This window comes from Galeopterus variegatus, unplaced genomic scaffold (genome assembly GCF_000696425.1).
Source record: "Galeopterus variegatus unplaced genomic scaffold, G_variegatus-3.0.2 Scaffold4962, whole genome shotgun sequence".
Lineage (NCBI taxonomy): Eukaryota > Metazoa > Chordata > Mammalia > Dermoptera > Cynocephalidae > Galeopterus > Galeopterus variegatus.
The window spans coordinates 95,568-117,830 of NW_007731073.1; the positions used below are offsets into that span (position 1 = coordinate 95,568).

Here is a 22,263-nt window from a genome sequence, read left to right on the forward strand (position 1 = left end):
GGCGGGGCGGGGCAGGGCCGGGCGCGGCCTCCGCGGGCCCGCTGGGGGCGGGGCGGGGTGTGGCTACCGGGCGCCTCCGGGCGCCCTTCTGGAATAGGCAGGCTGCTCGAGGCCTCCCGGGACTTCGCTAGCGCAAGAAGGCCTGGGCAGTTGGCCCTTTTCGGCCGTCCCCCGGGAAGTCTGCCTCATAGGCAAGGGCCGTTCTTGCATACTCATATTTAAGAAGATCCTGGTTTTCTGAAATCCCGGGGTTGCAAGAATTGCAGAGTGCAATTAGTCCTGCGGTTAGGAGGGTGGGTTTTTGCACTCCCGTCCCTTCCTCTGCCTCCGATCACGTGGCCCTGAGGCTCTCCGTTTGCTCGGGTATGCAGCTCCCATCCCCCCCGGGTATGGCGGTGCCTGCTGCGTAATGGTGTCGAATAGCAACCTTGGGGGCTGGTACAAAGTGTCTTATCTCTTGTGGACAGACCCCTCTCTGAGCAGCCGTCTTCACCTCTCTGTTCTGCTTTATCTGTAAGTCCCACTTGTATTGAAGCATATCTCTACAAATCTCCCTTTCTGCAGTCACTCGACCTTCCGCCTGGAGTACTTAGTTCTTCATCCTTTTTGTGTCTAACTTTAAGAGTTGTGGGGTTGGTGTCCCACTAATTGAACTACTTGAATAACGTCCACCAACAATTACTAAGCAAGGAATTTTTCCACGCAGTAATCGATGGGATACGTTTCCCCAAATCTTGGTTTTACACTGTGTTGGGAGTCATCTTTAGCGTTGCCTTGTGATGTGTACACATTGTCCAAGAACAGACATGCTCCAAATGGACTTGAAAACAGGCTTGGCTTTCTATGACTGCCATTCCTTTTCAGGAACACCCAAGTACAGCAAATGTCTAAAACTGAAAATCTTATTTTTGATCAACATATTGCCCACAATTGTCACCTTGAGTGGTGGCTTAATTAGCTGGCAAGCTCATGAGCTCTTTGTTTTAACTATTCTTTAACATGGTTAATCAGGGAGGAGGGGAAGCAGGGACCAATAGTGCGGGGTAAATACTCCAGCACTCACTCTTCACACAATTGAACTTGGCACTGGCTGTAAGAAGTTTCTTCTGCACTAATACAGATCCTCAAGACACTCTGTGCTGGAGGCAATTCCCATGACTTTTTTTTTTTTTAAAGATGACCGGTAAGGGGATCTTAACCCTTGACTTGGTGTTGTCAGCACCATGCCCTCCCAAGTGAGCTAACCTGCCATCCCTATATAGGGATCTGAACCCGTGGCCTTGGTGTTATCAGCACCGCACTCTCCCAAGTGAGTCACAGGCCAGCCCTTCATGACATTGTAAAGGATCAGGTTTTGATTTTTATTTTATTTTTTTCTTGGTGAGTACAAGAATCAAACCCCAGACCTCTGTTTTATCAGCACCATTCTCCAACTGAGCTAACCGGTCAGCTGTGCTTTGAGAAAGGAAGGCTAGGCCAGCAGACCACCTTTACTACCCGTAGCCTGTTATATCTACCTTCTTTGGGAATCCCTAACATAACATGTTCATGTTCCACTTTCAGTCTTTCTACTTTGACCGCGATGATGTGGCTTTGAAGAACTTTGCCAAATACTTTCTTCACCAGTCTCATGAGGAGAGGGAACATGCTGAGAAACTGATGAAGCTGCAAAACCAACGAGGTGGCCAAATCTTCCTTCAGGATATCAAGGTGAACAGAAGATCCTAGGGTTGTCGTACTTGTAATCTGGCTGTGCTTAGGTGTTAGAAATCACTTAAGGACTGGCAGTTGCCCTTATAAAATGATGATACCTTGTGCTTTTGGCCAGAACTACCACCAGGACTCAGAGGCCGCCATCAACCGCCAGATCAACATGGAGCTGTACGCCTCCTATGTCTACCTGTCCGTGTCTTTCTACTTTGACCGCGATGATGTGGCTTTGAAGAACTTTGCCAAATACTTTCTTCACCAGTCTCATGAGGAGAGGGAACATGCTGAGAAACTGATGAAGCTGCAAAACCAACGAGGTGGCCAAATCTTCCTTCAGGATATCAAGGTGTACAGAAGATCCTAGGGTTGTCGTACTTGTAATCTGGCTGTGCTTAGGTGTTAGAAATCACTTAAGGACTGGCAGTTGCCCTTATAAAATGATGATACCTTGTGCTTTTGTGCTTTTTTAGGCCTACCATCTAAACTAAAGTAAGCAGGCTGGCTGGTTGGCTCAGTTGGCTAGAGTGCCACCTTGTAGCCCCAAGGTCAGGGGTTCGGATCCCTGTACTGGCCAGCCACAATAAGTAAATAAAGCAAGCAGACAGTAACGGGCAAAGATGTTAACTTGGAAGCTGTTGTCAGGGAAAACTTGGATGTCCCTCTGCCAAAGCGTGGTGGTTAGATGTTAGGTACTTTCTGACTTATGGTTTAATTGGTAGAGACTGCAGATACATTGACCTAACCTCCTGTCATTCAGAAACCAGACTATGACGACTGGGAGAGCGGCCTGAATGCAATGGAGTGTGCGTTACACTTGGAAAAAAGCGTGAATCAGTCACTACTGGAGCTGCACAAATTGGCCACTGAGAAAAATGACCCCCACGTGAGTATTGGAAACCCACAGGATAAATGGAAGAAATAATTTACTTTATGGGTTGGGAAAGCTGACCAATAACTTTCTTCCCTATTCCGTTTTTCAGTTATGTGACTTCATTGAGACTCATTACCTGCATGAGCAGGTGAAGTCCATCAAAGAATTGGGTGACCATGTAACCAACCTGCGCAAGATGGGAGCCCCTGAATCTGGCATGGCAGAATATCTCTTTGACAAGCACACCCTGGGAGAGAGTGATAACGAGAGCTAAGCCTCAGGCTAACTTCCCCGGAGCCATGGGATGACTTCCCTGGTCACCAAGGCAGTGCATGCATGTTGGGGTTTCCTTTAACCTTTTCCATAAGTTGTACCAAAACATCCATTTAAGTTCTTTCATTTATATCATTCCTTCAAATAAAGAAATTTGGTACCCAAAAAAAAAAAGAAATTTCTAGGCAGCAAAGCATTAAGAAAGCTGCATGGCTACTTGTAACAGCCTATGCTGAGTTATGGCGGCAAGGACACAACATAAAGCCATAATTTTAAAGGGAAGCTGTTGTCTTTGAGATCTTGAGATGGGCCAGAAATCTGTCTAGGCCATCTTCCAGATTCCTTAAGTGCCACAGTTCAGTTCTAATCACACTAATCAAAATGAAACAACTAGGAGAATATTTGTATTTTTTAGTTTGGGAAAGATGCCAAGGTGTGTTTGTCAAATTCAGACAGGATTCTGAATTGGGTGTCGTACGTGACATGTTTTCAATGGTTCATTCTAGCTTTCACGGTTTTTATGTATAAAAGGCATTTAAAGGCTGAGGTAGTCCTGGACTACTGAGTTTTGTTATCCATTAAGCTAACCATTTAATTCAGGCTGTCATAGAAACATATCTTCAGTGTGGACAACTATATGGCTGTGACTGGATCAGTGTCCTGTTGGTGTTCGCGCAGGTGAGGACCAGGCCAGTGAAGCGTCACCCTTAGGAAACAGGTTAGGAATGTGCTTCATCCCTGTTGAAGAATTTGAGAAAGTTCACAGCATGAGTATGGGAGGCACCTTCATTTCAGTACTAAAATTTTGCAGTGGTAGGGCAAAGGTTGAGACATCTTAATATCATATCCTAAACAAGCCACAGGTGATTTGTAAAGTTCCTGTCTAGTCCTCGAAGCAGGCCTGAAATTGTAGTCCTAAGTTGTCAATCATAATAGCTGTATTTTGACCACAAAGTAAATGGTAGAGAATCTAGAAATGGGAAGTTACACTTCCTCCTCAGATTGTGATTGGGGGTGGGGTAGGTTATTTCTAGTTGGGTGAAAGTGTCCAGGAAATCTAGAATAAGGAGAAGCATCTACTGGTTTGTGATGGCTTGGGCTGGCCCCAAGGAATCATAAGGTTCAGAAGTATTTTGGTGAGATCCCAAGGGCCCTGGACACCCTCACCCTCACTATCTGCTAGTTCTCCAGGGGTGAGGCAGTGTCACCCTTTGAAGGAGTGCTCGGGTGCCACCATGAACAGTTATGGGGAAGTGCTCATTTGCTATCTCCTAGCTACTGAAGCAGTGAGTTGAGTTCTTAGGCTACCAACTAGAGCCCCCAGTTCTGCCCTGTGGTTTTGTGTCAGCCACCCCTGCTCAAAGTAAACTGGCCCCAGTGATAAGATCTGCCCATCCACGCCTGGCATGCCAGCCCTGGGGTAGCCCTTCCTCCAGTATCATTCTTGCCATTGCAACCTCATCTTCCTTCACCTGGGTCTCAGGGAAGTCTTCCTGGTGATGCCAGGCTCATGGCAACACTTACCTAGGGTTTCGGCTGAGTTGGCCAGGTATATACCCCAAGCCAGTGCTGGGCATAGGTGCAGCTTGCTCTGGCAATGGTGGAACCACAGGGAAATGTGGAGGAAGGGCAGGCTCAGAGTGAGGGAAGCTGGGGTGGGGAAAGAGGTCATGCACAGGGGAAAGCAGTGAGCATGGTCTGGGTGCAGGACAGACCTGTTTTCCAAGGCCCAATAAGGATCTGCATGATCTTTGAGTATAGTGTGTAAGTTGCTTGCCGATAGTTCCAAATGTGGTTCTTTGAGTTGGCTTTCAGGGATCTCTGGCATATCAGTCAGGTTGAACTCGACAGTTTTCCTCTTCACATGATGTACTTCTGGGTGCTCTGTCAAGGCCTCATCACCCTCTGGGAGCAATTCAAAACTGTTCTTAGCCCCAGAAGTCACCAGCTTTAGGCTTTTGTCTTTGGTGTCTATGCCTGTGACACTATGAAGCCTGGAGGGTGCCAATTGTTCTGGGGGGAAGACCATGGGAATGGTGTTCAGGGGCGTCTGTGGGGCACTGTAGTAGCCTGGCCTCTCATACAGTGAGGCAGACTTGAAGGCATCCACCGCCCTGAGCTTCCAGGCCTTGCTGTCTTCCTGGCCCCTGGGGATCTGTGCAGGCCCCTTGGGGTTCTTGGGCTGACCCTCATGGAAGAAGGATTCTTTCCTGGGCCACAGGAGTTTAGTCTTTGAGTTTGTCCTGGGAGGATGATGGTCGTGGGACTGCAGCCCAAAGAAGCGGTCAATGATGCCAGCGGGAGCATCCTCCTCCTCTGGATTTGGCTGGAACTCCATCTCTTCTTTGTGCAGGCTGAAAGAAGGGGGAGTCTCAGGGCTGAGGGGGTGGACCAAGGACTCCAGACTGACCTGACGTCTCCCTTACCCCTGCCTCCCTCTCCCCTGGCCCAAGGCCAAGGCTACACAGTCTTCCTCACAGTGCCCAACTCTCGCCTCTCTCCTGATCCATCCTGTACCTCCCAATTGATCCCTCAAAGCCCAGCTCACCTCACTGTCCTTTGACTCCCTCTTGCCCACAGTTAACATCCAAAGTCCCTAGCCTGGCATTTAAGGGTCTACGAGGACCCTTAAGTTCATCACCCACTTCTTCCCTTTAAAATCCCTCACTTCAGGAGTCAGAACTACTGGTCCCCAGGTATAAGTGGTTCAGATGAGACCCAGGAGTGACTCCGGGCAAGGCCAGGGATTTGTGGTTCCAACTGGAGAGCAATATCCACAAAGGGAGAAGTTTGGCTCCCTGGGAGCCTGAGACCTTTACTCTGCAAGAGAAAGCTTTCCTACCCCAGAGGGTGGCCTGCCCTTGCCCGGGTCCACATCCTCCCCATGCTGCAGGCCCAGCTGAAGGCCGCTTCCCAGGCAGCCAGAGGTGACCTCTATGCTCTATCCCAGGGTGCCTAGGCATCTAGTACTTTGTAACCTGTATGCAGAGTTTGGGCCTTGGGTTTGAGCTCCGTCTCTAAATTGTGCGTTCCTTGGAGGCACGGTCTTGCCTAGGCATCTAGTACTTTGTAACCTGTATCCAGAGTTTGGGCCTTGGGTTTGAGCTCCGTCTCTAAATTGTGCGTTCCTTGGAGGCACGGTCTATGAGTTATTATTCTGTTATCTACCTTCTGCCCCAACCTTCAGCTGCTGGGGTACAGACCATGTAGGGCTCAAAGGCAACCTCCAGGAATGTTTCTGACCTAAGCAAGCCCCCCAACCTTCATCTGATCACTTTTCCAACCCTTCCTCCCACTAACTATGAACTCTAGTTAATCCTTATTATAGCTGAATGGGATATTCAGTTCTTAAAACAGCAAGGAGAGAACAGTGCTGGAGACTGGGAAAGAAAACTTTGAGTATGGACCCTGACGTGCAGCCCGGGCCCTCCAAAGCCCTCTCGACCCAGGCAGAGAGGGCTGTCAAGAATAGCCCTTCAGCCCACTGCAGCTCGAGAGGGATTCTGACAGAATCAGGGAAATTGAACCGGGTGGAGGAAAGTCTGGCTACTGTGGGTGGCCTGAGGCCTTTACTATGTAGGACAAAGTCGACTCAGGGGGTACCTGTGATGGCCCCGCCTCCTGCAGGGACATGCTCGCTGCCCCTCCGCCATCACAGGGACACCATCCACACTTCCACCCCCCCCATCCAAACTCCCCAGTTTATCAGAAAACATAGCTCTGGATCAGAGTGAGGACCCAGGCCCTGATGCCCTCTTGCCTCATCAGTCACCAGCTGCCCTTGAGTAAGTCCCTTTTCTCTCTGGGCCTCAGTTTCCAACTCTGCACAGGGAAGGAGAGCTAACACTGGAGGTACCTGAGAGCTCTCCTAGCCTGAGGAGTCCTTAAGCAGCACAGGTAAGGGTAAGAGCACAGAGTTGGAACCAGACATACCTGGCTCAGATGTGCCATTTGCTAGCTATGTGACCTTGGGCTGGGCAACTTAACCTCTTTGAATCCGTACTTAATCGTCTGAAAACTGGGGATAACAAACCAGGGTCACTGGGAGGAAAAAAATAGTAATATCTATAGAGCATAGTACGGCGCCTGGCACTTAGATACTCAACACGTATTGGCTAGTGCTATTCTACGTTCTCAGGCAGGGCTCTGCGCTTGAGTGGTTTCCCACCCAGTTGCCTGACACTGCCCACCTAATGTTGAAGGTGGAGCCCAAAAAGGAGGGTCGACGGGACTGGGCAGAAGCAGCGGTGTAGGGGGGGTGTGGTTCTGGCTCATTCCAGTACATGTCCCGCTCCATCTGAGGCAGGTCCCGGTGCATCTCGTCCACAGCCAACAGAGACACCTGGTCACCAGGGACAGAAGTCCAACAGAAAGGGAGAAGTCACTTCCCTCTCTCTGGACTCAGTTTCCTTACCTGTGAAATGGAGAGACTGATACCTACCTGCAGGCTCCAAAGTTGAGGTGAGAATCCTGTGGGTGAATGGTTGGCTACAAGGGGGAGGGGGATGACAATTCACTGTGAAGCCTCCCTCTAGAATTGTGAGGTCCCCCTCCTTGGATCCAGTTTGGGGAGGGTCCATGGTATGCCCTCCCTCCCTCTCCCCTTACCTGCAAGTTTCTGTCAACGATCCAGTTGGTCTCAAAATCATCATCATCCTCTCCAAAGGGGTTGATGAGCTGCTCTGCCACCTTGGGGACAGGTGAGGCTCTGGCAACCTTCAGGTAGAACTCCCTGAAGCTCTGCTTCTACCTTTAAACCTTGGCTCCCGCCATTTTCACACCTCCATGGTGCCCTTCCTGCCTCAGCACCATCTTTAAGGCCACAGTGTAGGGCTCCAGCCACCCACACATGTGGGCCACCACACATGAGCCCCTTCCCTTCTGGACACTGAAGTCCTCTGATCCTCCTGAGCCAATCCCTCCCTGAATACTTACAGCTGTCCCCGAGTGTGTCATTCAGCTGAGTCTCCACCTTTATCTCACCTTATGTATCTTACCTGGAGTTGCATCATTTTATTCATTCATTTACTCATGTCTTCAAACATTTATTTATTCCTTATTTTCTAACATAACAGATATATACTGGGCCTGTGCTGAATTAAAGGCTGGTCCAGGTGGGCAGATTCCTGGATACTAACCTCTAAAAGACCCTACCAAAGCCCCACAGAGGAGATGAGCTATGTTAAGGACCCAGGGGACATCTTGCAAGCCGCTGGGGCACCTTGGAACATTTCTAGCATAAAAGTGGTGTGGTCTGGTTTGATGTGTAGAAACCAAAGATAACTGCGGGGAGGATATAGGGGCAACAGTACTGCGTGTGTGTGTATGTCACATGGACAGGAAGGGAAGAGAGGGAGATCCATACCACCACTCCCAAAAAAATAAAAGAAGAAAGGAAGGGAGGGAGAGTGGGTGGGAAACAGAAGGAAGGAAAGATAAAGAGGTGAGGAACACAGTGTGATTCAGGACTCCTGTTAAGGAGTACCAGATATGGTGGAAGGAATACTCAGATAAGCCACTTGGAGTACGGACAAGCATCCTGAGCAAGGAGAGGCGGATCTGCCTTCTAAAGAGCTGGGGATGCAGGTGGGGTAGGCTCATTAACCTCAAGGCTTTTGTTTTACTAAGCAGAGGGGACACATCTGGGGCCAGAGCTGAATGGACAGGGATGGTGAGAAGTTGCCTCACCGGCAGGGCCTGGCACTGCGACTCTTATTCCATGAATTCTCCTTGTTCTGTACAACATTTGGAGACCATTCTCTTGACAGGGCACCAAATGGTTAGACGGACTGAGCCTTAGGTCTAGGGCCTAAGTTCTGGGCCTTGGGGGAAGCCTTGGAATCAGACCCAGGCCTCAGGCAGGTTCCACCCCCCACCCTTTGAATCTCAGTTTTTTCATATGTAAAAACGTGTGGACAGTGTAGACCAGAGGGTTGTGGTCAGGGCCCAGCACCCTACTTCCCACATTTGAGACCCTCTTTCCCCGGCTGTCCCTCCTCATCTCAGGCCATCTCAGACCCCTCTGGCCATGCCCACAGCTGGCGGGGTCCTGGAGAGGCTCACCTTCAGCCAGCCAACATAGAAGAAGAACTGCAGGAACGTGAAGGCAGGCACAACAAGGTCCAATTCGTGGCCAGGGTAGGCCTTGGCTGGATTCAGAAACTGCCGCCCAATCAGGCAAGCCAGGAAGAAGCTGTACACTGCCACGGTCACCACCTGGGAGGAGAAAGAGGAAGAGGTGGCAGAAAAGGGCTAGGTGGGGACCCTGGGATCAAAGCTGGGAGTCTGAGTCCTTGCCTGGACTTTCACACTCATGGGACTTTGGGTCTCTATTATCTCCTCTTTAAAATGGGGACAATCACACTGCCTCCACTTGGCTAGACCAAACAGAACTTGGGCTATTAGAACTTGGCACTACACAGAACCTTCAAAGCCCAGACCCAACTCGCAGCGTGAGCCTTCCCATCACAGGCAGCTTCCTGGGTCCTCCTAGCCTCAGTTTCCCAAAAGGGCAGCTTCACCAGCCTAGTCCTCACCTGTGTGTACACCAGCGGTATACTGATCCAGTCGTAAGCATACAGGTGTCCACACTGAGTACGCAAGGTATTCATCTCCTGGAGGGTAGGAGGGAAGATGAGGTTCTAACTACTGCCTGCTCTCCCAGGCTCACACCCAGTTGGTCTCCAGGTACCAGGGTCTGGTGCTCATGGTCCAGCCCTGGCTGTGTGGTCATGGGCACCTCACTAAACCTCTCTGGGCCCCAGCCTCCTCTATCAAAAAGGAACCAGGATCTCACAGGCTTAGTTAGAGAGGGGATAGGAGGGGTATTTGGGAAGGGGCCACCTCGGGCTATGGAATCCTGTTGGAAATGATCCTACAACCCCACCGTAGGCTCTAGGATGACCCTCCAGGGCTCAAGCCTTCTCTTTGCAGGAAACCTGGTTTCACCTGGGCCATAACCCCTCCCACTCCGCGGCAGCCCCATCTGTGTAGTGGGCTCACGTTCAGCAGGCTCTGGAGCAGGATAGGGTCCCGGATTCGACCTCCAAGCCAGGCCTTCACTGACAGGTTGGCAAACCACACCCAGGGCACCCAGAACATGTTGTGTGGTAAGCTCAATTTTTCTAACTGCTTGTGTTCTGCGGGGGTCATAAAGCCTGCGGAGTAGAGTGAAGAAGACAGTGGGTAGGAGAACCTGCAGAAGGGTGGCTGGCACCAGGTGGTCAGGCCAGGCCCAGCCCTGCTGAGCCCATAGGGACCTCGGCGTTCCTTTGCCATCCTCTTTCTTTTCAGTAAAATATTATCGAGCGCTCCTATGTGCTGCTCTGGGCTGAGCGCGTGGGAGGGGGTCTGTCTTATCAACCAGGACCTGCTCAGGCAAGGAGGAGAGGGAGACCAGAGACCAAAGTCGCTGACTTCCCAACTGGAAACCGGAGATCAGAAGCGGGCAGGGCAAAGGGAAGTAGATCCGAGCACCTCACCAGTTCCCAAGCCCCCACGCCTTCCCTTACCCGCAAGGATCCTTCAGAGCCCTGCCTCAAACCCCCTATCCTCCGAGGGTAGGTTCCTGTCCTCGCCCCACCTTCAGGCACCTGACTCCGCCCCGCCCAACTGGGCACTCAGGTCTTGGCCCCACCCCCTCCTGGTCCCACCCAATCAATCCTCAAGTCCAGGGCCTCTGGCTCCACCCCCACGTCCCGCCTCCAGCCACTGGCTCCGCCCCCGCCCCGCCCCGCCTACCCGCTCGCACCAGGTGTTGGGCGCTGGGAAAGCGCTTGTAGACCGCGGTGCTGACGCTGCGCAGGATGAGCACGTTGCCCAGGTTGGCGTAGCGGATGAGCGTGCGCCGCAGCAGCCGGCCCTGCTCGTCCTTGCCCTCCACGAAGCCCGACACCAGGCTCATGAGGCGGTCGGGCCACGGCACGTTCTCGTACTGGCTCCACCAGCGGGTCACGACCAGCGTCACGTAGAAGCCTGGGCGGGAGGGGCGCGAGGGGCGAGGGGCGAGGGGCCGGGCTGCGGCCAGAGCCCAGCGCAGGGCGACGCCTCGGTTCCTCCATCTTCATGACGCGAGCGGGCCCAGCCCCAACCCAGGCGCCCGGGAGGCGGAGGCAGAACCTCGCATGGAGCCGCGAGAGCCTCAAAGGTTATTTCTTGGGGAGGGGGCCGATCCCAGAAATCCGCCAGACACCCCCCCCCTCCAGCGCAGGGTCTCCAGGGACTCTGATGTCAGTGCTTCCCCCAGAAAATGAGGTCTTGAGTGCTAACGTCGGGACGTCCTTCCTGATGTCTAACCTCAGTCTTTCTGGCTGGAGTCTGCATAGTTCCCTGAACTACAGAGAGGCACTGACCTTCCTCCCCCCACCCTCCCCATCCCCAGCTCCTCGTGGTCAGCCCACGGCCTGTCCGGCGCCTGGGGCGGCCACGGGGACCCCAGACAGTCAGAAGGGGGAGCTCACCCAGCACGAAGGAGATGGGGATGAGCTGGATGTAGCTGTCGCAGTACAGAGTCAGCTTCTCAAACAATAGCTGCTGCTCCTCCGTGAGGGCCAGCCTGGGGATGGGGGACACTGTGAGGAGAAGGCTGAAGCTGTCCCCAGCTCCGGCCTGGCCCAGGGCCCCAAACCCGGACAGGCTAGACGAGGACCCCTTCTGTAGTTTCCTGTGGGGAGAATCCTCACGCTGACCACTTGATGAGGTGTAGGAAGGAAGGTCCTACCGAAGGGGTCACTTGTAGGCATCACTGACCCTTTTAAAGGAGCTAAGGAACAGTTGTTTAAAAGCAGGTTGAAACAAAGGGTGTTTGATTTTCAAAAATGCACAGTGCAGAGAGATGAACAGGTGGAGCACAGAGGGTTCTTAGGACAGTGAAGCTACTCTGTGACACTACAATGGTGGATACATGTCACTATACTATATCTGTCAAAACCTAAAGAATGTGCAGCACCAAGAGTGCACCCTAACGCAAACTATAGACATTGGGAGCCGATGTGCCAATGCAGGCTCATCTATTGTAATAAATGTACCACTCTGGTGCCAGGTGTTGACAGCGGGGGGCTGTGCGTGTCTAGGGGAAGGGGACATGTGGGGACTCTCTCTACCTCCTCAATTTTGCTGTAAACCTAAAATTGCTCTAAAAAATAAAGTCTAATTAAAAAAAAAAAAAAAACCAAAGACCAATGTGCTTTGTGATTAGTGTTATTATGCACTCAATAACTTCATGTATTTGATATTTTTTAATCCATTGTAGTCATTAATGCTTTTTCAATTTTTTTTTTTTCTATAAAGATGACCGGTGAGGGGATCTTAACCCTTGACTTGGTGTTGTCAGCACCACGCTCAGCCAGTGAGCAAACCGGCCATCCCTATATGGGATCAGAACCTGGGGCCTTGGTGTTATCAGCACCACACTCTCCCAAGTGAGCCACTGGCCGGCCCGATGCTTTTTCAATTTAAAATGCTGTCATATATTCTGTGATTATATCTGTCCTACATTTTATTGTTTGGATAAACATTTTTATTGAAATATATATTTTAAATGTACCCTCTGTGTCTGTGAGCCTGTGTGGGATTCAGTAAAACAGCCTGGCTGAGTGGGACTGGGGCCCCTCCTTGGGTTGGAGGAAAGGGTGTCTGCCACTCTTCCACCCGGGGTTGAGCTGTCTTCCTGGTTCCCAGCCCCAGTCCCCAGGGCCCAGCCAAGAGCTCCGAGTTTACTGGTGCATTGGTCCCCTATTAGCTGGGAGGCCCCACAGGAGCTCCAAGCCCCAGCCACATCCTTCCCAGCTCCCCAGGCCCAGCCCTGCCACCTGCACCTATAAATGAAGCGGATGGTGTAGTAGCAGAGCAGGAAGACGAAGAACTCGCCATAGAGCAACTTGTAGATACTGCCGCGCCAGCACAGCAGCAGGCGGGAGAAGGAGCCTAAGCGGGCATTAGCCACTTGGCTTGTGTAGGTGACAGTCATGGCCAGGCACTGGGCTGCAGCAGATGGCTTGGGTCCTAGTGGACAACCAGAGAGGGAGACTGATGGGGGACCAGTAAGGATCAGAGGCCTTGGTCAGATCCTCTCTGGGACTCGTGTGACCTTAACCAGGACCCTTCCCTGCCTTGGGCTTCAGCTGTCCCCACTGGACATTGGGAAGGGAAGGGGCTAGTCTCCAAGGCCCTCCCAGTTCTGACTGCCTGTGGGAGGTGGGAACACAAGAGAATGAGCCCAAAGGCTGCCCACAGCCTTGGCAGGGAAGACATAGGTCTGAGGACTGGCATGTGCCCTTCATTTTGCATGATGACAAAGGCGGTGACAGTGGTAACATCCACACACTGAGTGCAGGTCCTCCAAGCCAGGCAGTGTTCTGAGCCCATGGTGCTCATTAACTTTCCAAGCTCCCTCTAACCTCCCCAGAGTGAGAAGGAAGTCCAGGACAGAGCCTGGCTGGCGGAGATGTTTTAATGTTTACGGGAGGGTGGCCCCAGGGCCTTTCCACCTGCTGAGCCTCCTGCCTGGGAGATTCTCCTCCTGACATAACTGCCTGGCTCATCCCCACTCCAGATCATCTCCTCAGAAAGGATTAATGTTTACGGGAGGGTGGCCCCAGGGCCTTTCCACCTGCTGAGCCTCCTGCCTGGGGGATTCTCCTCCTGACATAACTGCCTGGCTCATCCCCACTCCAGATCATCTCCTCAGAAAGGATGTCCCCAACCATCCTACCTGAAAATAGTGCCCTACTGCCACTGGCACTCTCTGTCCCCTCACCTTGCTCGATTTTTCTACACAGCACATCTCACTACTTAAAATTTTATTATACAGCATATCTGCTCATTTACTGCCTGTTTTCTCAGAATGAAAGCTCCAACTGTGTTCTCATAGAAGGTGCTCAATAAAAAAATACTGAAGCAATGATCGGCCCCCTCCCCCACTCTTCCCACGTGCTCTGATGCAGCCACACTAGCTGTCTGTCTGTGCCTGGTGCGTTCCAAGCTCAATCCTCCCTCAGGGCCCATGCACAGACGTACAAGTGCCCACACCACTGCATGTGTGCTGCCCATGTGCACCCATCACACACACGCAAACAAGGATAGTCATCTACCCTGAAGCCCCTCAAAGCCCCAGCCCAGTCCACCTGAGGCACCCTCTACTCACAGGTGGGGCTCCGGGCTGGTTGGGTGATCCCACAAAAAGTCTGGCCACTGGACTGGTAGGATTCTCTGGGGCTCTATGGCCAGTGCCCCAGGCCTTACTTAGAGGCTGGTGCTACCCACGCGTGTGCTGAGCAGTCACCTGACTCCCTAAGCCAGGCCTCCACAAAGGAGCCCTTGTCTGGCCCCTCCTGTAATCTGCTCACAAGCAGCAGCCAGTACAGCTGGCCAGGGCCCCTCTAATTCCTTCCTGGGGGGCGTCAGACTGAGACCAAGGCTGGAATTTGGGGCAACCCCCCTTCTACCATGGCCTGAAATTGGGATATTGAGGGATCTGTTACACCCACGTCCTGACCCCCGAGGTCCTGCAGAGAGAGTTGGAGGGGGAGGGGGATCTGGGCCTCATCTGGGCCAGGAGCTGGGGTGCGGTGGGGAGACTATGTCCAGGTCCTGGGTGGCCTCAGCAGCCCTATGGGCTGTAGAAAGAACACTGGGCTACAATCAGGAGTTCTGGTTTATAGTCCCAGCTCTGCCACCTGTGTGTGGTGACCCTGGGTGAGCATCCGCTTCTCTCCGAACCCCAGTGTCCCTGTCTGAAAAGGATGGTGTTGCTTTGGAATTTCATCATCTTGGTAAGAGGGACAGAATTCACTGCACATACTGATGAGGAGCTCTGATTGGCTACTGGTGACATCATAGGTTATTCTGGCCATGATTGGTTGGCAGGACGTGGCCTCAGCTGCTTCACAGCAATGGAAGGAGAAGGGGGCAGGGGTCTGGTATGTGGGGACAAGGGCTGGTGGGGGATGACATAGCAGCCCTGGTGTTTATGCTGCTGGCTCCCAGCCACCTGGTGCAGGATGGGAGTATGTGCCCAGATCCCCAACGGTAGCTGGTCAAAATCTTGGCAGCTGATTCAATAAATTTTAGTAGATCGATCCATACCTGAGGGCTCTCCTAAGACGCTGGAAGTGATGGGCGTCTACCAACACGCTCATCGCTCATCATGTGTTGTGAAGTGAAAAGAACAGAGCTCAGAGTAGCAGTGGTTCTTGGTCTTTAGTGGCTGTAAGAATCGCCTGGAATGTTTATCAAATGTGAAACTTCTCAGGATCCTTCTCCAGAGTCTGATTCTGTGGCCTTGGAAATGTTGCATTTTTATCAAGCACTGCAGGGGATGACGATGCCCAAGTCTCAGAACCATACTTCCAGAAGCCCTCCTTTACTACATGACCCTGAGCCTTAAACTAAATCCCCTCTCCCACTCCCTTCTGCTTCCTCCTCCTCATTCTCTCTCCCTCCCCTCCCCACCCCCTCAAACTTACTCCTTAAGTGAATGCTGAGATTACAGGTGAATTTTATACACACAACTTGGGACTCTATAATTCTCTGCCTGGAAAAAAATAAAACTATTTCATGACCTTGGGTACTTTTCTAATCACGACAAACAATAAAGCTGTTGTTATTACGAGCTAGTGTCTTCAGAGATCAGGGACAGCCTGCAGGAGTATTTGCTGCCTTTGCACTGCCCCATCGCTGTCCTTAACTGAAACAGGCAAAGGAGTGGATTCACTTGTCCCTGTCTCCTCATCAGCGAAATGGGAAAATAATGCCTACTTTGGCAGCCAGGTGAGAATTTTGGATGGGAAACATGTTAGTCAACTCTTTAAACCAGTGGTTCTCAGCCTGGCTGCCCATTAACTTTTCCTGGGGAGCATCTACAACCCACTGATGCCTGAGCTCCACCCCCACAGATTCTGATTCAATTGATCTGGATGGGGCCCAGGCATCGGTATTTTTTCAGGTTCCCCGGGTGATTCTAATGTAGAAACTGGGCTGAGAATCACTACTGTAAGAGATTATTTCCCTACCTTATATCCCCTTGTTCTGCCAATACATACTGACACTCAGGAGAGAGGTTTTGACTTGGCAAATGTTTAATATATTTTTAGTTAAAGTTAAAACATGTGCCTGGCACCATGCCTGGCACAGTGAAGCTCACTCTGTATTAGTTAAAGGAATAAATGAGAACCCTGCCTTTGTGGGGACAGGTTCCTGCCACCCCTGTGGTGGCCACTGGAGGGCAGCCAAGACTAGCTGGCTCTGGCCTGGGAAGCCTTGTCCCCTGGCCAGGGTCAGTGTAGACGGTGGAGCTGGCACTGGAAGTCTCCCTCCTCCCCCTGACCCTGACAGTGCCATAGAGCTGTGAGAGGGAGGTAGGGGACACTGGAACCCTCTTCCCTTTTCCCTGCACCACAGGCTCTTTGGCAAAATCCCAGAAGTCCAACCAGGACCACCTGACAATGATTTCCCAGTCTCCCTTTCCCTCCCAGGTGTCCCAGGATGTCCCCAGAGACATCCAGCTGCTCCTGGCCCCACCTCAGTGCTGAGACTGGTACAAGTCATGGTCTCTCCCACTGGGTCTCAGCCATGAAAATTTCCCCAGCCATCCAGGCACAACTCAAACACACAGTAGAGCTACAACAAGCACTGATTGACTCAAGCCATACCTGGATTGACCCCTGAAAAATGGTGCCCAATCCAGTCAGGGTGGCCCTCTTCTTCTTTCTATTCCACAAAGTAGTTATTCAACAAACCATTTCTGATGCCAGAACAGAGCCTATTCTGATTCCTGCCTCCAAGAATTCATAGTCAAATTAAAACAAGGGAAACATTTAACTAGCTCTAACACAAAATGGCAAGGCTTAAGATCTGTGCCAAGTACACTGAGGTCAGGGAAACTTTTTACAGAAAAGGGAGCATTTGAGTTGGGTCTTGAAGCATGAATAGGAGTTCACTGAGCTGAGATGGATGGGACAGTATTACATGTCAAGTGAACAGACTATGACAAGTCACAGAAGCATCACCAAGGGATGGTTCAGTATGACATTCTATAGAAGTTCTTGGAGGATACTGAATCTAAAGGCTCACCTGGTCTAAGGTCACCTGGCTATACATGACCTGGGACTGGAATCTGGGTCTTGTGGTTTCAGATCCTGTGCCCTTTCCACTCCCCACCATCACCTCTGCAGCGGAGGTCAGTTTCTGAGGGATGGAGTCTTATCTGTTAGGGCAGCGGTCTCTGTTGGGGTTGAAGGGAGGTCCAAGGGATGGGGGTGCATAGAAGAGACTTTGACTACAGCAGAGCCTGTGCTCTTGAGCCCCCCAGCAGAGAGCCATCTCTGAGAGGAGGCAGAGCAGAGCTGGGCAGATGGGTGGAGGAATGCTATGGCCTTCTCCCCTAGGATTGCCATGGCAACAGGAGCATCACAGAGGGCCTGCCACGGTGCCCTTCCAGGCCCTGCCTCAGCTGGGCAGGAAGAAGGGGACCCAGCTTGGCTGGGGACAGTGGGCAGAGGGCCCTGGGGTGGGCCAGCTAGGCCTGGATGCTACCTCCCGCCTCTGTGTAGGGCCCTGCCAGCCCACACCCTTCTCTTGGGCCAATCACGGAACAAACAGGGCAGAAGCCAAGAAAGAAAAGGAGGGGGCTTGGCACAGCTAGACAGAGGAGAGGAGGGATTCTGCCAGTCCAGGACCTGGAAGCAGGACAGACCACAACGCCTCTACCCTGAGGTCAGGCAGCCCTGATCCCTGAAGGGCTGGGAAGACTCAACACTCAAAGAGATGAATGCATAAGATCTGGCTACTGCAGAAAGACAACCGGAACTAGAGGAGGCAGGGAGAGTCTGGGACACACCTGGTCCAGCTTCACCAAGTCCAGTCCTGCCAGTAACAATGGAATAGCATGAAATAGACCAGAGCCGGCCCAACTAGAGACGCAAAGCAAGAGGATTCACCAACACCTTGGGGAGAGTGCTGGGATCCCCAAGCTGCCCTGTCCCCCATGGACTCTGCCCCACTGAGGTCAGCCAGGTGAGGTACTGACCTATCCACACCCCACCCCACCCCACCCACTCAGAACTGCTGCGGCTAATGACAGGGGAGGAGGAGGAAGAGGAACATCATGGGTCAGGAATTGGGCCGGGTGTGGGATGACCTGGATGCCGTCACATATTCACTACCAGTCAGTAGCCTCAGTTTCCTCATCCGTCAAACGGGCATGTGAGTAGTTTGAAATGTCATGAGAGAATGCTAATGGTTCCTCATCCAACTGCTCATTTTGCAGACAAAGAAACTGAGGGGTAGAGAAGGAAAATGACTTGCCTGCAGGCACAAAGAAGTAGAGTCAGAGCTGGGCAGTAAATGCATGTCATCTGCCTCAGTCAGCACCGTGTCCCTCTGCTGCTGCAGGATGTCCCACAGGCAGGCACTAAATGCCCACCCTGCTTAGCACTGCACTGGGCATTGTGTGAGGGAGAGAAGAGAATCAATATAATTTCTCCCACATCTTGAGCACTTACTGGGTGCCAGGTAGTGTAGTAAGTGCTTTTTAGAAATGATGTCATCTAATCAGCAAAAAAAACCCCTGAGGAATAGGAAGGGTCATCTACCTGTTATAGGGGGACAAATGTAGGGGAAGAAGGCCCAGGGCAGGCCAGGTGAGCAGTAGGCCCCGTAGGCGACTGTCTGCTAGGACAACAGGACCACCAAGCAAGCCGCCTTTAGTCCCCTTGTCCTGCCTCAGGTGCAGCTTGGCTGGGATCCCACAGCTCCCACCCTCTCCACTACCAGACTTAGCAAATCAAAATGCAGGAGAGTTAAATATGAATCGCAGATAGACAAGGAATGAATCATTTCTTAGTTTAAATATGACCTACACAGTATAGGCTCCTGAGGAAGCAGGTTCGGAATTAAACAGCCTTTTCTCTGTGGGCCCCTGAGCTTTGGTGAATTGCTTAATCAGTCCACTCCCTCCAGCTGCTGGCTTCTAGAAGCTGGATTCTCAGACTTGCGGCTGGGGCCCAGGTGCTTCAAGCTCGTTGGGAAGCTTGTCAGAAATGCAGAAGCTCAGGCCCCACCTAGACCTACTCAATCAGCATCTGCATTCTAACAGGATCCCCAGGTGATTTTTGTACACATGGAAATTTGAAAGTCTTGCTTTAGACAATGATAAGAGATTTAAGATTATTATTGTTTCCATTTCAAAAGTATTACATGGTTATCATAAACAGTTAGGAAACTACAGAGCAGTAGAAAATGGAAACACCACATGGTATCCTTTTGATGTATTTCCTTGCAGTCTTTTTTTAAATATAAAGGTAAAGTTCATGTACCGAATATTCACCACTCTAACCATTTTGATGTACAATTTCTTCTCATACTCAGCAACACTTGTTATTTTGCATTTATTTGTTTAAATTAAAGCCACCCTAGTGGGAGTGCAGTGGTAGCTCATTGCGGTTCTGATTTGCGTTGCCCAAATGACAAGTGACTTTGAGCATCTTCTCACGTGCCTATTGGCCATTTGTATATCTTCATTGGAGAAATGTCTAGCCATGTCTTTTGCCCATTTTTTGGTTGGATTGCTTAGCTTGTTGAGTTGTTTTTTATATGTTCTAGATACTAGACCCTCAGCAGACAGGATTTACAAATATTTTCTCTCATTCTGTAGGTTGTCTTTTCACTTTCTTGCAGATACCCTTTGATGCATCAAAGTTAATTCTGATGAAGTCCAGTTTACCTATTTTTTCTTTTTTCACTTGTGCTTTTGGTGTCATATCTAAGAAATCATTGCCAAATCCCAGGTCAGAAAGATTTACCCCTATGTTTTCTTCTAAGAATTTTATAGCTTTAGCTCTTACATGTCGGAATTTGACCTATTTTGAGTTAATTTTTGTACATGGTATGAGGTAAAGGTCCAACTTCCTTCTTTTGCATGTGAATATCCAGCTGCCCATGCACTATCTGTTGAAAAGATTATTCTTTCTCCATTGAATGGTCTGGGAACCCTTGTGAAATTCAATTGATAGTAGAGATATAGGTTTATTTCTGGACTTTCAATTCTATTTCATCGGTCTATATGTCTATCCTTATGTCAGTGCCACAGTTTTTGTTTGTTTTTGTTTTTTTTTAAAGATGACCGGTAAGGGGATCCTAACTCTTGACTTGGTGTTGTCAGCACCACGCTCTCCCAAGTGAGCCACAGGCTGGCCCTAGTGCCACAGTTTTGATTATGTAGCTGTGCAGAAATTTTGAAATCAGGAAGTGTGAGTTTACCAAATTTATTCTTCGTTTTCAAGATTATTTTGGCTTCAGGGTCCCTTGCAATTCCATATGAAATTAAGGGTCACCTTGCCCATTTCTGCAAAAAAAAAAGCAGTTGGAATTTTGATAGGAATTACATTGAATCTGCAGAAAACTTTATCATCTTTGTAATATCAAGTCTTCAAATCCATGAACATGAGATGTCTTTTCATTTATTTAGGTTTTCTTTAATTGTATTCAATATGTTGTTGTTGTTATTGTTTTTTAAATTGGAAGAACGTGGTGCTGGAGTCTTCAAATCCGTGAACATGAGATGTCTTTTCATTTATTTAGGTTTTTTTTAATTGTATTCAATATGTTGTTGTTGTTATTGTTTTTTAAATTGGAAGAACGTGGTGCTGTAACACCAGGGTCAAGTGTTTGGATCCCCTTACAGTCCAGTTACCAAAATATATATATATTTTTTTCATTAACCTGTAATAATTGTACATATTTATGGACAATTATTTATAAATTAATAAATTATTAATTGATTTATAAATAATGATAAATATATATTATATTTATGGGGTACAGAGTGATATTTTGATATATGTACAAAATGTGTAATGATCAACTTAGGGTAATTAGCATATTCATCACCTAAAATATTTATCGTTTCTTTGTTTGACAATATTTTATAGTTTTCAATGTACAAGTTTTGTACCTCCTTGGTTAAATGTATTCCTAAGTATTTTATTCCTTTCGATACCATTGTAAATAGAATTCTTTCTTAGTTTCAGTTTTAGATTGTTCATTGCTGGCGTACGGAAATACACCTGATTTTTGTTGCTGATCTTATAACCTGTAACTTTGCTGAATTCATTTACTAGCTATTATTGTGTAAATTCTTTACGATTTTCTATATATATAAGATCATACCATCTATGAATAAAGGATTTTACTTCTTCTTTCCCAATTTGGATGCCATTTATTTCTTTTTCTTGCATAATTGCCCTTGCTAAAACTTCCAGTAAAATGTTGAATAGAAATGACAAGGCCAGCCATCCTTATTTTGTTCCCGATCTTAGAAGGAAAGCTTTCAGTCTTTCACCCTTAAGTATATTAGCTATGGGTTTTCACAGATGTCCTTTATCAGATTGAGGAAATCTCCTTCTATTCCTAGTTTTACGGGTGTTGGTTTTGTCAAATTATTTTTCTGTATCAATTGAGAACATCATGTGGTTGTTTTCCTTTATTCTGATAATACTCATATGGTATATTACATTGATTGATATTCATGCATTGAACCACCCTTGCATTCCCTGGATAAATCCCACTTGGCTATGATATATAATCCTTTTAATATGTTGCTGGATTCAATTTACTAGTATTTTGTTGAGGATATTTGCATCTATATTAATGAGGGATATTATTGGTAGATTTCTTTCCTTGTGATGTCTTTGGTGTTAGTTTCAGGGTAATACTGTTATCATAGATTGTTATGAAGTATACTCTCCTTCTTTATTTCTTGGAAGAGTTTAAGAAGGATTGGTGTTTATTCTTCTTTAAATGTTTGAGAGAATTTACCAGTGAAGCAAGCCTTTTCTATATAGGAAATTTTTTGATTATGGATTTGATCTCATGTTTGAAGTCTTTTGAGGTTTTCCATTTCTTCTAGAGTCAGTTTTTTTTTTAGAGGTGGGTGATGCTGGCCAGTGAGGGGATCTTGATCCCTTGACCTTGGTGGTGTTAGCACCACGCTCTACCAAGAGAGTAACCAGCCAGCCCTTGAGTCAGTTGTAGTAGTTTGTGTGTTCTAGGAATTTGTACATTTCATGTAGGCTATCTAATTTGTTGGCATACAATTGTTCATAGTATTCTCTTATAATCCTTTTTCTGCCTGTAAGGTTGGTAGTAATTTCCCTACTTTAATTCCCAGATTTAGTAATTTTTTTTTTTTCAAAAGATGACCGGTAAGGGGATCTTAACCCTTGACTTGGTGTTGTCAGCACCACACTCACCCAGTGAGCTAACCGGCCATCCCTATACGGAATCTGAACCCATGGCCTTGGTGTTATCAGCACCACACTCACCCAAGTGAGCCACAGGCCAGCCCCAGATTTAGTAATTTGAGTCTTCTTTTTTTTTTTTGATCAGTCTAACTAAAGGTTTATCAATTTTGT

The 22,263-nt window shown here is 49.2% G+C and overlaps 2 protein-coding genes across 2 annotated transcripts in view; one reads left to right on the forward strand and one right to left on the reverse strand.

Annotated features, from left to right (window-relative positions):
• Positions 1-3,028, forward strand: part of FTH1 (ferritin, heavy polypeptide 1) — a 3,902-nt gene extending 874 nt beyond the window's left edge. Inside the window, exons 3-5 of the mRNA XM_008588688.1 lie at positions 1,850-2,056; positions 2,468-2,593; positions 2,691-3,028. Coding sequence (XP_008586910.1) covers positions 1,850-2,056; positions 2,468-2,593; positions 2,691-2,855 — 498 coding nt within the window. The 3' untranslated portion in view covers positions 2,856-3,028. The remainder of the gene's footprint in view (positions 1-1,849; positions 2,057-2,467; positions 2,594-2,690) is intronic.
• A 223-nt stretch (positions 3,029-3,251) lies between these two features.
• Positions 3,252-14,521, reverse strand: BEST1 (bestrophin 1). The gene is made up of 11 exons (XM_008588685.1): positions 13,998-14,521; positions 12,670-12,856; positions 11,314-11,408; positions 10,595-10,828; positions 9,857-10,011; positions 9,391-9,468; positions 8,918-9,070; positions 7,463-7,543; positions 7,045-7,196; positions 4,570-5,208; positions 3,252-3,592 (listed from the first exon to the last, which is right to left on the reverse strand). Exons 2-11 carry the CDS (start codon positions 12,819-12,821, stop codon positions 3,574-3,576), a joined length of 1,758 nt encoding a protein of 585 aa, XP_008586907.1. The 5' UTR covers positions 12,822-12,856; positions 13,998-14,521; the 3' UTR covers positions 3,252-3,573.
• Between the last annotated feature and the right edge of the window lie 7,742 nt (positions 14,522-22,263).